The 15,200-nt window shown below is 45.5% G+C and overlaps 1 protein-coding gene across 1 annotated transcript in view; it reads right to left on the reverse strand.

Annotated features, from left to right (window-relative positions):
• LOC126154050 (kelch-like protein 10) overlaps positions 1-15,200 on the reverse strand; it is a 199,706-nt gene that overhangs the window by 12,547 nt on the left and 171,959 nt on the right. The window contains exon 10 of the mRNA XM_049916111.1: positions 11,568-11,675. Within this exon, the coding sequence (XP_049772068.1) occupies positions 11,568-11,675 (108 nt within the window). The remainder of the gene's footprint in view (positions 1-11,567; positions 11,676-15,200) is intronic.

A 15,200-nucleotide genomic window follows, 5' to 3' on the forward strand; every position in this document is an offset into this window, starting at 1 on the left:
TTACATCTACCATCTACATCCATACTCCGCAAGCCACCTGACGGTGTGTGGCGGAGGGTACCTTGACTACCTCTATCGGCACTCCCTTCTATTCCAGTCTCGTATTGTTCGTGGAAAGAAGGATTGTCGGTATGCCTCTGTGTGGGCTCTAATCTCTCTGATTTTATGGTCTCTTCGCGAGATATACGTAGGAGGGAGCAATATACTGCTTGACTCTTCGGTGAAGGTATGTTCTCGAAACTTTGACAAAAGCCCATATCGAGCTACTGAGCGTCTCTCCTGCAGAGTCTTCCACTGGAGTTTATCTATCATCTCCGTAACGCTTTCGCTATTACTAAATAATCCTGTAACGAAGCGCTCTGCTCTCCGTTGGATCTTCTCTATATCTTCTATCAATCCTATCTGGTACGGATCCCACACTGCTGAGCAGTATTCAAGCAGTGGGCGAACAAGCGTACTGTAACCTACTTCCTTTGTCCTTCCTTAGGATTCTTCCAATGAATCTCAGTCTGGCATCCGCTTTACCGACGATCAACATTATATGATCATTTCATTTTAAATCACTCCTAATGCGCACTCCCAGATAATTTATGGTATTAACTGCTTCTAGTTGCTGACCTGTTATTTTGTAGCTAAATGATAAAGGATCTATCTTTCTGTGTATTCGCAGCACATTACACTTGTCTAGATTGAGATTCAATTGCCATTCCCTGCACAATGCGTCAATTCGCTGCAGATCCTCCTGCATTTCAGTACAATTTTCCATTGTTACAACCTCTCGATACACCACAGCATCATCTACAAAAAGCCTCAGTGAACTTCCGATGTCATCCACCAGGTCATTTATGTATATTGTGAATAGCAACGGTCCTATGACACTCCCCTGCGGCACACCTGAAATCACTCTTACTTCGGAAGACTTCTCTCCATTGAGAATGACATGCTGCGTTCTGTTATCTAGGAACTCTTCAATCCAATCACACAATTGTTCTGATAGTCCATATGCTCTTACTTTGTTCATTAAACGACTGTGGGGAACTGTATCGAACGCCTTGCGGAAGTACAGAAACACGGCATCTACCTGTGAATCCGTGTCTATGGCCATCTGAGTCTCGTGGACGAATAGCGCGAGCTGGGTTTCACATGACTTATTGGTGACACTTGAAAATGCCGGACTGGGATACGAACCAGGATTTCCCACTTGCTGTAAGTGGTAACCTTAACTGCTTCGGCTATCCGAGTGAGCTTCCAGGACCGACCCAAACTTTCATAAGTCATACTTTCTACGACCCCATCGCTCGGAAATGAATACGTTTGTCTCCTTGAAACCCTGTGGCGCGATTCCAAGTAAAGTTGCGAGAGAGAGTGTGTCGAATAGAAGTTTGAAGCGTGCTCAGGTAGCCGAAGTTGTTGAAACGACCACTCACGACAAGCTGGAAATCCGGGTTCGAGTCTCAGTCTGACACAAATCTTCATGAATGACCGATAGTTAATCTCTTCATACCAAGTGCAGCTGATGTCAGCCGAATTCCTCAGTTGTGAATAAATTTCATAAATTTAGTAATCCTTTTCTTCAGATAATGTTAAAAAATAAGTATTACAAGCCTGTGGCAAGAATCCAAGCTGCGTATAATGCTCTGGTAGACAGTGTGATATATGGAAGTTTTGGTCAGTCCTGGAAGCGTGATTGGATACGGGAAGGTTGTTGGCCGGCAGGAGTGACTGTGCGGTTCTAGGCGCTACAGTCTGGAACCGGGCGACCGCTACGGTCGTAGGTTCGAATCCTGCCTCGGGCATGGATGTGTGTGGTGTCCTTAGGTTAGTTAGGTTTAATTAGTTCTAAGTTATAGGCGACTGATGACCTCAGAAGTTAAGTCGCATAGTGCTCAGAGCCATTTGAACCATTTTTGTGAAGTTGCTATGGCAATCGCTCCTGACAAGCAGGAAATCGTGGTTCGCGTGCCGGTCTGGTACAAGTCTTCATGTGTCACCAGTAGGTAATATCTTCATACCTAAAGCAGATAATGTCAGAAATATTCCACAGTTGCGAATAAATTTCACAGATAAAATAAAGATAAAGTAGATGTATCGGCTGTGATAGTCTAAAGGGGAGAGCGCTAGACTGGCTGCGGAGGTTCCTCGTTCTGCACCGGGTCGACTTAGGGACTTTTCTCATTCCAAGGTCTCCGGGACGGATCCGCGGCCACACAGCCTGCTACCAACGTCAGCACTGGAGATCTTTCCCAGGGGCAAAGGTGTCCGGAGTGATTAACTCGCCACCCTCTCCCCGTCTAGTGCCGTGGTGATCAAAATTGTGCCCGCTACATACAGTCAGGCCAGAAGCCCGTACACAGGCTGAGTGCCATAGACTATATCCTGAAGGACACACTGAAGTACGAACTCTGTTAATTAGTGAGCGAGGCGTCAGTACATTGCCTTTTCAGCTCAGATGCAGCATTCAGTAAACTGAGAATTTTGCAACATTACACTTGTGAATATCAACTCATCATTGATGTCACTGAATCACTGATTTACACACTGGCACGTCATGCGCACCCATCACTGGTAGACTGTTTATACAAAAAAGGCACTGTGCAACACAGGCTTTTGTGTTCCAGTAGTTACACACTAATTAAATCACACAACCTCCATCCATTCATATTCTAGTCTCCACAGACAAAGACACACGCATAAGATGGATCTTCACCTTCGATCCCTACCACCCTCTTAACTGCGTCGCCGCCAGCGGAAGGAAATCCCCTTTCTCACACTACGATTAGGACTGTTGCGCCTCAAATTAATGTACTTAGTGCAGCCAAGTAAAATTTGGGACATTCCTCGGCAACGCAAGAACAAGAAGAAAGCGGGTCAAGCCTCAAAATCTGGGTGGAGTTACAAGGAGAGACCGCTCATAACGTAGGTACTACAGCTGCACTACCGACCTAACTGCTACACACCGTATGACCTGGACTGTCCGAGACGCCAGTGCACCATAACGATTTCAAAGGGAGTGAGGTTCCATCATTATAGTGACCATGGACGATTAAGTAAGAAAGCGTAAGTCTGATACAAGAGTAATTACACTGCGCAGGAGTTTGAAATTTCGCCTAAAGATACCTACAATCTTCGTCTTTAATGGTTCAAATGGCTCTGAGCACTATGGGACTTAACATCTATGGTCATCAGTCCCCTAGAACTTAGAACTACTTAAACCTAACTAACCTAAGGACAGCACACAACACCCAGCCATCACGAGGCAGAGAAAATCCCTGACCCCGCCGGGAATCGAACCCGGGAACCCTGGCGTGGGAAGCGAGAACGCTACCGCACGACCACGAGATGCGGTCTCCTCTTTAATGGTGCGAAATCATGGCGACCTATGACGTCACCCACGGACTACGCGACACTTCAGACAACAAGGCGTGCCGGCCGCGGTGGTCTAGCGGTTCTAGGCACTCAGTCCGGAACCGCGGGACTGCTACGGTCGCAGGTTCGAATTCTTCCTCAGGCATGGATGTGTGTGATGTCCTTAGGTTAGTTAGGTTTAAGTAGTTCTAAGTTCTAGGGGACTGATGACCACAGATGTTAAGTCCCATAGTGCTCAGAGCCATTTGAACCATTTGAGCCAACAAGGCGTCGACACATGCGAAAGAAAGATCACAGCTCAGACTTTCCAGTGAGCTGTAACGTAGGTTAATGGTGTAACATTGGCACCAAATTTCACCTCAATTATACTCGATGATACCGTGGACGTATCACACGATGACAAGGTCGTCACAGCCCTCTTGCCCAAATTTCACCCCTTCTTTCGACGTCTCTGCGATGGGTGTCAGAAGTGCGACACCTAGCGTTGAAACCACGCGGTTTTCTTATGAGTGGCTGAGGAAAATTCCAGACCCACCGCTGCTCATAATCCGCATGAAACTGCCTCAGGGATTGGCAGAAAGGACTTCAGTGAAACCATCGCTTTCCCCGGGGTGTTGATTCCCACACATTTTGCGGTCTAAATCGACAGTTGGCAGTACGATGAGCAACATAAAGATGTTCTTGACATCCTTTGACACTGTTGATACCGTCTGACGTTTTATCTCTTCTGAGGACGTTATCGCATCCCTTTGGAGAGCAGCGCGACCGCAATTTTTGCTCTCGTGTACAGACTGGAACCACTAGGGACCGTTTAAAACCATTCGGTGTAATTTTAACCCTAACCGAAGCAGTAAAGGGTAGTTATGCTTTTGCAACCCTCCTGTTTGCCAACCACCTGTTGCATGCTCACGCGGCAATGAGACATTAACATGTGCGTGAATGAAACGGCAAATTGTCACTCTAACACCCCTTACCCACAAGTTTCGCAACAGCCTCAGTGCCACCAACGCACCTTCGTTGAGAACGTTACAAATTGTAATGGTCGCCTAGTCGTAGATATTCCTAATTGCTATAATCGCACTATTTCACTCCCATTTACGGAGCTTGTTAGCACTTCATGTTAGGTTGGCACCATTAAAATGCATTGTGGTAATCGCTGCTGCTTGCTGGATCGCTGCTGTGCGTCGATGCTGATGCTGGCTCTAAATCTGGTTGTCTAGGGTTAAAAACATGAGGGCCCTTGTTTTTAATGTGCTTTTGATGATAAAGAACGAGCGAAACCAACAAATATGTAAACTTCAAATATTTATTACTTTGGTGGCCATCTTAATTCCACTGTCCACCAAAGACCATGACACAACGCAAAGTAGTACTTCCTTTACATGTTCTTTGCATTGATTATCCACCTCAAACAGTAACACACAAACATACTTTACCAAAGTGACATTCCGACTGCGCCCCCGACCCTTCTTGCTGCTGGTATTTATAACATTGTCAAAGAACTACTAAAAAGAGATATAGTTTATAAGTCACATGTACATCTGTTATCATAATTTGTGTAAAAAAGTTATTAATTTGCATCGAGTGACATAATTTAACATGTTATTAAAATGACAGACAGATTTGTTGACTTAACAGAATAATTCTTTGTTACAAAAAGGCCGTTTTTTTAGAAGTTTGTCAATTGACTTCTCTAATTTGCATAAATAAGTAAATAACATGAATTATTAAGAATTACATTGGTTTTCGTCTAAAATAGGATTGATTACATGAATACTGAGTGAAAACGCTCCTAGTGAACAAATAGGTTTCACTGGGTGATTTTTATTTAAGGAGATCCAAAATACCTAAGTTGGCCACTATTTTTCGTACTTCATAATTATTTAAGATGAACTTAGTGTTTTTACATGATGACATTTGCTGTATCAGTGATCAAGTGATATTAACTTTTGTGTGGGTCAGTTATTCAGTATAATTTAGTGGGTTGACTGTTTATGGAGACATGTTATGCTATCATTGTTAACATACACAATAACTTTTCTATAATCATAAATACTCGTTAAACTGGTTGAATTTGGAGGGTATCGCATACTTCGGTAAAGTAAAGCCTTTAATATGTTCCGTTACAAAATGTACGTGTCAGACATTTCGACATCAAATCAGCCCGGCGGTTGCACTAGCGCCTTAGGGACAGGCACCTCCTTCGACACCCATGGGTGCAGTTTGTCTACCTTCAGGTGCTAGAGCATCTGCCAGGCTGATTTGGTGTCGAAATTTCTGACAGGTACAGTTGTAACGTGCTCAGTGCAGTTGTATGGGTAGCACCGAGAGTGTTACGGAACTGCACGGGAGGGCGTGATCTTAGAGGCCCCCTTTGCCGTATTATTCAAGGGAGGGAGTGATCTTAGAGAGCCCCTTTGCCGTATTATTCACGCACATGTTAATGTTGCACCCGCATTATAACACCACAAGAAGGCGGAAAATAGGAGGTTTGCAAAAGCATAAGTATCCTTTACTGTTTCGAGTCACATTCAAATATCATCGATTGGTATTGAACGGTCTCTAATGGTTCCAGTCTGTTCACGAGAGCAAAAATTGTGGTCGCGATGCACCCCCAAGAGGTGTTATCACGTACGTTGGGGATGCTGACCCCCAGTGTCCTGAGAGAATGGTTGAAACGTCCGAGGGTGTCCACAGCGTCAAAGGATGCCACGAACATCTTCCTGTCTCTCATCGCCCTGGGAATTGTCGTTTTCAACCGCGAAATGTGTGTAAATCAGAGACCCTAATGCCCTTTATGTCACCCCCTGAGGTATTATCGTGTCAATTCTGAGCAGCGTTGTGTCTGATGTGTTCTCATCGGCCATCCATAAGTAAACCGCGTCATTTCAACGCTGAGTGTCGCGGTTCTGACCTCGCAGAGACCTCAAAAAAAATTCTGAACTGTAGCCTTTTTTTGTATTTATCGACACCTTGCTGTCTGAAGCGTCTCCCGTGGGGGACGTCGCAGGGCACCACGCTTTTGCACCATTACAGAGGCACCTTTAAGCGAAACTTCAAATTTTTGCTTCGCAGTGGGAGGCAGTTAAGTGGTTCCAAAAAAGTGATCCTTTAATTCTGTTGCGCAGTGTATTTTGTACACTAACGCTGCAAAATACACAAACCGCAGCACCTGAGTGTATAGTTGGGACATCAGGAGATGTTCAGGAAGGCTGCCCGAGTGATGTCACTGTTGCCTCACGGTGGCGTAACGATGGCGGACCAGTCCTTTGTAAACACTGCTCTCTCCAGTCACCAGCTGACCAACCTGGAGAAGGGACCTCTGTTGGTTTACTATCTGCTCATATAAGTGTCTGCAGTCTTCTATGCAGCAACAAGTTCTATCCTGGGAACTTTTATGTTGTTAGCCCCAGCGTCCCCATAAATGTTGAATCCGACGGGGAGGACTTAGGCGTCTTCGATCGGTGGGCCGGTTGAGGACCGTACAATAACACCTGTCGCTGTCCGCCCTGCCGTCCTGAGGATCTCTGGTTCCCGTCCGAGGACGTGCAGCCCCTCTTATGTCACCAAAAAAAATGGTTCAAATGGCTCTGACCACTATGGGACTTAACATCTGAGGTCATCGGTCCCCTAGAACTTAGAACTACTTAAACCTAACTAACCTAAGGACATCACACACATCCATGCCCGGGGCAGGATTCGAACCTGCAACCGTAGCGGTTCCAGACTGAAGCGCCTAGAACTGCTCGGCCAGAACGGCCGGCTCTTCTGTCATCGCGGGAGTCTTAGTCTCAACTGCCCACGTCCTACTCCAGTGAACAGACTCTGCTGCCGGTGGCTGCCTTTTTCTTCGTGCAGCCTACAGCGTGGTCATTCAAGCCGTGATCACCTACTTCTGAAGTTGTTAGGAGCCCTGGGAAGAGCTGGCGATTGCGTGTGTTAGCTCAACAACCATGTGATGTCACCGTAGATGGCACCGCTGCCTCCGCCGCCGCCGTGGCTGTGAGTAGTGAGCTGTGTCACAGCTCAGTGACCACCAGCTGCAGCTGCCCCGCCAGGACTGGCAGCCTGAAACGTCTTCAGATCATCTGTGTGTTGTTGAACAGTAAATACTGTTTTACCAAGGCCGGCGGACATTAGACAGGCATCCACTCACCAAGCCGCCACGTCGTGGGGCAGTGGTCCATGCTGCCCTGATCTCGGTCTGCCAACTACCAGCCAATGTAACGTCCGATCTCCATCGCATTACAGTACGATTTAATGCCGACCCACTGACAGTCAAATTTATTCGTGGACTGCTCGTGAAAACTGCACACAGTTTTTTGCAGAGCTGTGCTACTTCACATCGGACGCTTACGTACTGTGTTTTACGCTTGCTACAGAGACTTCCTATCTCTACATTAGTAATGCACTCTGTCTAATCCTGCGGTACTTGCGAGACTGTTGTTTGGTTGGCCATGCGTGTACGCGTTATCTATGGACCGTGTGTACAGCACGTTGGGGCTGCGTGTATTTTGTGGACAAAGGATCGTCAATGTGCCATCACAGTGTGCCACTACAATTCTGTCCCTCTGCAGGTCATTCCAGATTCCTTAATCCTGTAACAGATGTCTTACTAAACTTTCTCTTCTACTGACAAAGGTTTTCCACAGAAATATGACGCGCACAATTCTCTCTAGTACCTCCTCACTTCGTATTTAATCTGTCCACTTCCGTCCCAGGCATCCCACTCCGCATTCTTTGGGTTTCTTTTTCTCCAGTGTCCCCATAGTACACATATTCACGTAATATACACACTGATCAGCGAGAACATTAAGACAACCTATCTAATAGGCGGTATGTCCAACTTTGGCACGGATAACAGCGGTGACGCGTCATGCTATGGAAGCAGTGAGGCGTTGGTAGGTCACAAGTGGAATCTAGAACCCCATCTGCACATATCAGTCACCCAATTACCGTTAATTCCAGGGAGGAGGGCGATGAGCTCTGACGCCATGTTCAATCACAGCCCAGATGCGTTCGATCGGTTTCAGATCTAGTGAGTTGGGGCCAGCACATCAATTGGATCTCGCCACTGTGTTCCTCGAACCACCCAATCATACTCCTGGCATTGTGAAATGGCGCATCATCTTGCTGAAAAATGCCACTGACATTGGTAAACATGATTATCATGAAGGAGTATACGTGGACGACACTCCTTAGGTGTCTCATGGTGCCTTACACGTTCACAATACAGTTGTGAAGGAGCTGTTCCCCTGGGAGACGACGGATTCGCACCCTCCCATCCGCTTGATAAATAAGGTATCGGGATACGTTACACTACCCTACACACTGGGACTGCACCATTGGTTACATGCCCATTTCAGTCTTAGTTGCCCATGTCGTGGTGTTAACACTGGTAGACTGCGTAAGCCCATCGTTAGGAGTGTTCGATACGATATATGTTTAGACACACATACACTCTGCCGATTAATAAAGTCTGATGTCAGTTCCGCCACAGTTCGCAGCCTGTCCTGTTTCATAGTCTCCCCAGCCTATGACGTCTGACATCTGTAATGAGGGGTGGCCGCCCAACCCCGCGACGTCTGGATGTGGTTTCACCTTGGTCTCACCACGTGTTTAAGACACTCACCACAGCACTCCCCGAACACCGGAGAAGTCGTACAACTTCGAAATGCTAGTGCCGAGACAATGAAAATGTCTCTGGAACTGTATAGCTTCATTTGACTGTATGATTTTGTTTCCTAGATAGGATGATACCTTGATTTCCATTTTGTTTTCTCAAATGTTGATACTTTGCAGTTCGCTATTTTCCTTTCTACTAATTTTCCCCTTTTCCTTTACATTGTGTTTGTCTTTAACTCACAAACGATCCTCAGGCTGCGAAAGTATGCCGTCCATTTTATTCATACTTTTCCAGTCACTTTTGCTTCCCCATGGAGCAGAAGGATTACTTTTTTCACTCATATATTTTCCCTGTGCAATTTTTTATTCTTCTTGTGATATTTTCCTTCACTTCCTTCGCAGACCCCTTGGCATAAAACCTAAACGTTAGTGGTGAAAGGTGAAATCCTATATTCGAACTTTATTGACATGAGCTTTTCTCTTTTTTTCAGTCATTCTATTCGGCTCTTACAGATGATATAGAGTCTTCATCTGTTCCTGTACACAATATTCTTTTCATTCTATTCAGTATTCCAAATATCGTTTTCCGCTTAACATTCTCGAAAGATTTTTCAGTGTCCACAAACCCTTAAGAATGTTTTACAGTAACTTTATAAACGAACACCGTTTGGACCTCAATTTTTTATTTTTTACTACCACTTTCAATCTGCATTGCAGATCATCTCCAAATCCGGCGCAACAAAGTGCAATTTGTCAACATACACTGTTATCAAAAGTATCGGGAGACCTGGCTGAAACTGACTTACAAGTTCGTGAGGCCCTCCATCGGTAATGCTGGAATTCAGTATGATATTGGCCCACCTTTAGCCTTGATGACAGCTTACACTCTCGCAGGCATACGTTCAATCAGGTGCTGGAAGGTTTCTTGGGAAATGGCAGCCCATTCTTCACGGAGTGCTGCATTGAGGAGAGGTATCGCTGTCAGTTGGTGAGCCTGGCACGAACTCGGCGTTCCAAAACATCCCAAACGTGTTCTATAAGATTCAGATTAGGACTCTGTGCAGGCCAGTCCATTACAGGGATGTTATGTAACCACTCCGCCACAGGCCGTGCATTATTAACAGGTGCTCGATCGTGTTGAAGGACGCAGTCGCCATCCCCGAATTGCTGTCCAACAGTGGGAAGCAAGAAGGTGATTAAAACATAAATGTAGGCCTGTGCTGTGACAGTGCCACACAAAACAAGGGGTACAAGCTTCCTCCATGGAAAACACGACCACACCTCCGAATGTTACTGTTGGCACTACACACGCTGACAGATGACGTTCACCGGGCATTCGCCATACCCACACCCTGGCATCGCATCGCCACATTTTGTACCGTGATTTGTCACTCCACACAACGTGTTTTTACTGTTCGATCATCCAATGTTTACGCTCCTTACACCAAGCGAGGTGTCGTTTGGTGTTTGTCGGCTTGATGTGTGGTTTATGAGCAGCGACTCGACCGTGAATTCCAAGTTTTTTCACCTCCCGCCTAACTGTCATAGTAGCTGCATTGCATCCTGATGCAGTTTGGAATTCCTGTGTGATGGTCTAGCTAGATGTCTGCCACATTACGACCCTCTTCAACAGTCGGCGGTATCTGTCAGTCAACAGACGAGGTCAGCCTGTATGCTTTTGGGCTGTACGTGTTCCTTCAAGTTTCTATTTCGCTATCACATCGGAAACAATGGACCTAGGGATGTTTAGGTGTATGGAAATCTCTCGTACAGACGTATGACCCAAGTGACGTCCAATCACCTGACCACATTCGAAGTCCGTGAGTTCGGCGGAGCGCCCCATTCTATTCTCTCACCATGTCTAATGACTACTGAGGTCACTGGTATGGCAGCACAATGCACCTAACATGAAAAACTTATGTTTTTGGGGGTGTCCGGATACTTTTGATCACATAGTGTAGGTCTGGTGCCGCAGAGTGCAGTTTTATCAACAGTTGTGTAAAAATTGTTTTGCACAACTGTTGACAAACTGCAGTTTGCGGCGTCAAACCTAAAGACGATCTGCAACGCAGATTGAAATCGGTAGTCTAAAAATAAAAAGTTGTGATTCAGACGATTTTTGTTTATTATAAGAAGTTACTAGTACATGACGTACTACGTACATGGTCAGAATTATATCTGATTTACCTTAGCCTTTTTTGGCAAAGAAAGTGATTTTTAACATGTCTGTACAGCCGTCAGATTTTAACCACCTCGATGACTCATTTTTGGCCCTCCCCATCGCCACTCCGTCCCACATTCGTAGCGTAAAGTTGTTATAACCTATATTCACAGTTCGGTCGTCACCACTGCGAATCCCCTGCCCACTGACAGACGAAGCGATGTGGTCACAATTCCTCCTGTGTATCTCGACTCCTAATCTGTTTTGTCATTAGTTGACCTAAGAGGCACACAAGACGAATCAACACCACATGAGTCTCCGTGACATGTATTATTTATCCCACAACAGAACGCGTGTACACGTGGTGGGAGTCTGCGAGTATTACCCGGTTCAGGGTACTTTGGTCAACACTTACCTTGCTGGCGACTTGGCGCAGGCGCGCCGTGTCGCTTGCTGAGAACTTCTGGCGGCGGGCCAACCAAGCGTACCTCGGCTCCCGAGAACGGCGCACCATCGCCTCACCCTGCAAAAGGAGGACACTCAGACCACCAACACGACTCTGCACTGATAGTAATGGAAAGGGTTACGCCAAGAAACATCAGTCCGATATCAAACCTTGTGGAGCTGTTCATGAAACACGAGTGTTAAATAATCCACCTTTCACCCCATTCGTAACTGATGTCCATTACGGGCATCAGTACACACTCATATTCGTTGTGGCATGGAAGCAAACAGCCCCCGAATGTCATCTTGAGGCCTGAAATACAGCTTTATGAAGATAGATGGCTGTTAGCTAGTATGAAAGTATACCTCTTCCCATCACATCCCAGACATGCTCTATGGTTGACAAATGAGAGGACTGGGTTACATTCCTCAAGGAACTTGTCATGCGAACTGTAGTGTAGGGGCTTGCATTACCCTGCCGGAATATAAAAATTGGCATCCGGTCGTGAAAGGTGTGACAGCAAAGTCTACCACTCTTGCCACATACTGGCGAACGTTCAGCCTTCCTTCAAAAATTACCAGATTATTTCCAACAGCTCCCTATACAATGATTACAGGAGTTTTAGAGCTATGTGTCACGAGAATTGCTGCTTCCTGAGATCTTCCACCACATCGTCAGCGGATTTATTGACTTCGAACTGACGGCCACGATCAGAAGCGATATACATCTCTGAACACCGCATAATGTCCTTCAGTATCCCAGTTCACTCTGGCTCTATGCCATGTAAGTCTCTGTTGACTACGGTCCTGTGTCAGCGATAGATGACGCAGAGTAACTCTAAATATCCATCTAGTTTCCAGTAATCTGTTCCCAACGGCCGCGTGGGATTAGCCGAGCGGTCTAGGGCGCTGCAGTCATGGACTGTGCGGCTGATCTCGGTGGAGGTTCGAGTCCTCCCTCGCGCATGGATGTGTGTCTTTGTCCTTATGATAATTTAGGTTAAGTAGTATGTAAGCTTAGGGACTGATGACCTTAGCAGTTAAGTCCCATAAGATTTCACACACATTTGAACTTTTTTTTTGTTCCCATCGGATCGTTGTGACACCCGGCCTCTAACCTCAGCTCAGATTTCAGCTGTCCCATACATATAGTCGTCAGAGCCGGTAGAACAATCCTACGGCTCCTGGAACGACCCGTCTGTAGTCTTCGTGCCACATGTTGTCCTGATTTCATCTCGCCGCAACTCGTTCTGCAGTCATTACACTGCTGTGTCGTCTTTCGGTATGATGCTTTCATGTCCCTCATGCCAATGATTCGACGTTTGTCGAAGACAAAAATACGTTGATAAGCTGCTCGTTCACCTCCTTATAGGCGTGTTGTAATGCTACCACTGGTAAAGTCGCAATAACGTCAGACTTATCGAATGGCCATGACGTACTCACGCCATTCTTCATGTGTAGGAATAACTTTTGCACCACTCAAAATAAGCTCGTACAGGTATGAAATTTTAATCAACAGATCCCAAATGAATGTAATAGACTGGCGTATCCGTTTTGTGACGTTTGCTCATGGTGTTAAACTTGGCTACTTAACGTTGCGACAGAAGGAAGCTTGATTATAAGCCGTACAACCTGTGAGACTGTGAGCAAATCTCAAAAATCTAAAAAATACCATAACGAGCGATGAAATAATTAAATGGTAAAATCAGGGGCATATGAAATGCCAAGAAGTTGGCAGACAGTTGGTATTGATGCCAACGACGTGTCGTTTGGACAGATCGACTTCGATCCTAAGAAACCACGACTAGAGTTATGGACGGATTCTGTTAAGGTTATAGAACGCATTATGCACCAATTAATTAGAGATTGATTTTAGTTAGGCCATTTGTTAGGAACCAACTTAATGTCGGTATCATTATCTGTTTACATACTAATAATAAACTGTAAAACTTATGTCTGTATTTGTTGAACAAGCTGATCCAAAAAACCAAAAGACGTATTTTGATGGGGTTTTCACAAGTAACTTGAGTGTAGCTTGGAGTAACGTTTCGTCATAATCGGGACACAGCAAAAAAGATATCGTAATTTAAAGTTTGCCGGCCGCGGTGGTCTAGCGGTTCTGGCGCTGCAGTCCGGAACCGCGAGACTGCTACGGTCGCAGGTTCGAATCCTGCCTCGGGCATGGGTGTGTGTGATGTCCTTAGGTTAGTTAGGTTTAAGTAGTTCTAAGTTCTAGGGGACTTATGACCTAAGATGTTGAGTCCCATAGTGCTCAGAGCCATTTGAACCATTTAAAGTTTTATCTGAAATCGTCTGGTCAGCTTACTAGTTCGGATATTTAATCATCACAGTGTAGTGCTCCAAATAACCAACAGAAGGCGCTGTTAGTTTAATTATCTCAGTCACAGACGTATTTTTGGAAGTTTACGTCAGTCACAGAACTAAGCGCCGCAGTCCTTTCTTTATGAATGCAAACTAACAGCGAATTTACTTTGCTGTATTAAAAACTCATTGACATTACTGTTTCTTTCGATAGGTTCGTTGCTAGGAAAAACGAATATTAAGTTTGCTTTGTGATTTGTGTGCCTGCTCATTACATTTTGAATTAATTTCGTTTAAGCATAAGAAGCTTATCTTTTTGAATAAATCATAACGGCTAAAAGGCTGAGGACTATACGCTCTTAAAAATCCATTGAATATCATGAGGCGAGACTTACTGTGGTTCGAGAACACCAGGCTGTAACCTGTTCTTTGGAAATTCCTTCGGAAAGGAAAGTGCGGCGTAACTCTGATCAAAAGCGTCGTATAGAAGGGGAAATTTTGCTTGCAAGTGGCACATGCCAGAGTGTTGTTATACCCTGAATACCACTTGCGCCTGACCATTTACCATTTCCCTTTAAACGCGCACAGTTCATGGTGAGCTTATGTTATGCCTTGACCATAAACAAAGCACAATACCAGACGCTGCATATTGCGGACGTGCGCCTCAGCGTCAGTTGCTTTTCGCAGTCAGCTCCACACTGCTCTCTCCCGTGTCAGCGAGGCAAACAAGCTCTTCACGTCCCCAATCATACTACTTCAAACGTTATAAACAAACTAACTTTATAAGTCTATCGACAATACAACACTGCGCCGCGACAGCTCAAAGCATTCGAAGATTGTATCTGGCGTTTTCAAGGCACGATTCGTTTATGTAAATCCGCAGAAGTCCCCCATGTGCTCGTTCAAGATGTAGACCGCATCCAACAGTTCTGCAGGTACTCTACAGACGTCTACTCTTTGTGCCAGCCGAAAATTAGCCATTCTTCAAATCTGTATGCGGCGTGTTTTGTGGCGACATTTGAGTTTCGAATAATACAGGGCTCAATTGAAACAGAGAATTCTTTCTCGCCGTGGACATGGAGCACAATACACTGAAGAGCCAAAGAAACTGGTACACCTACCTAGTATCGTGTAGGGCCCCAGCGAGCACGCAGAATTCCCGCAACACGACGTGCCATGGACTCGACTAAAGTCTGAAGTAGTGCTGAACGAAACTGACTTCAGGAATCCAGCAAGACTGTCCATAAATCCGTAAGAGTTCGAGGGGTGGAGATCTCTTCTG

The sequence above is a fragment of the Schistocerca cancellata genome, chromosome 2 (genome assembly GCF_023864275.1).
Source record: "Schistocerca cancellata isolate TAMUIC-IGC-003103 chromosome 2, iqSchCanc2.1, whole genome shotgun sequence".
Taxonomy (NCBI): Eukaryota; Metazoa; Arthropoda; class Insecta; order Orthoptera; family Acrididae; genus Schistocerca; species Schistocerca cancellata.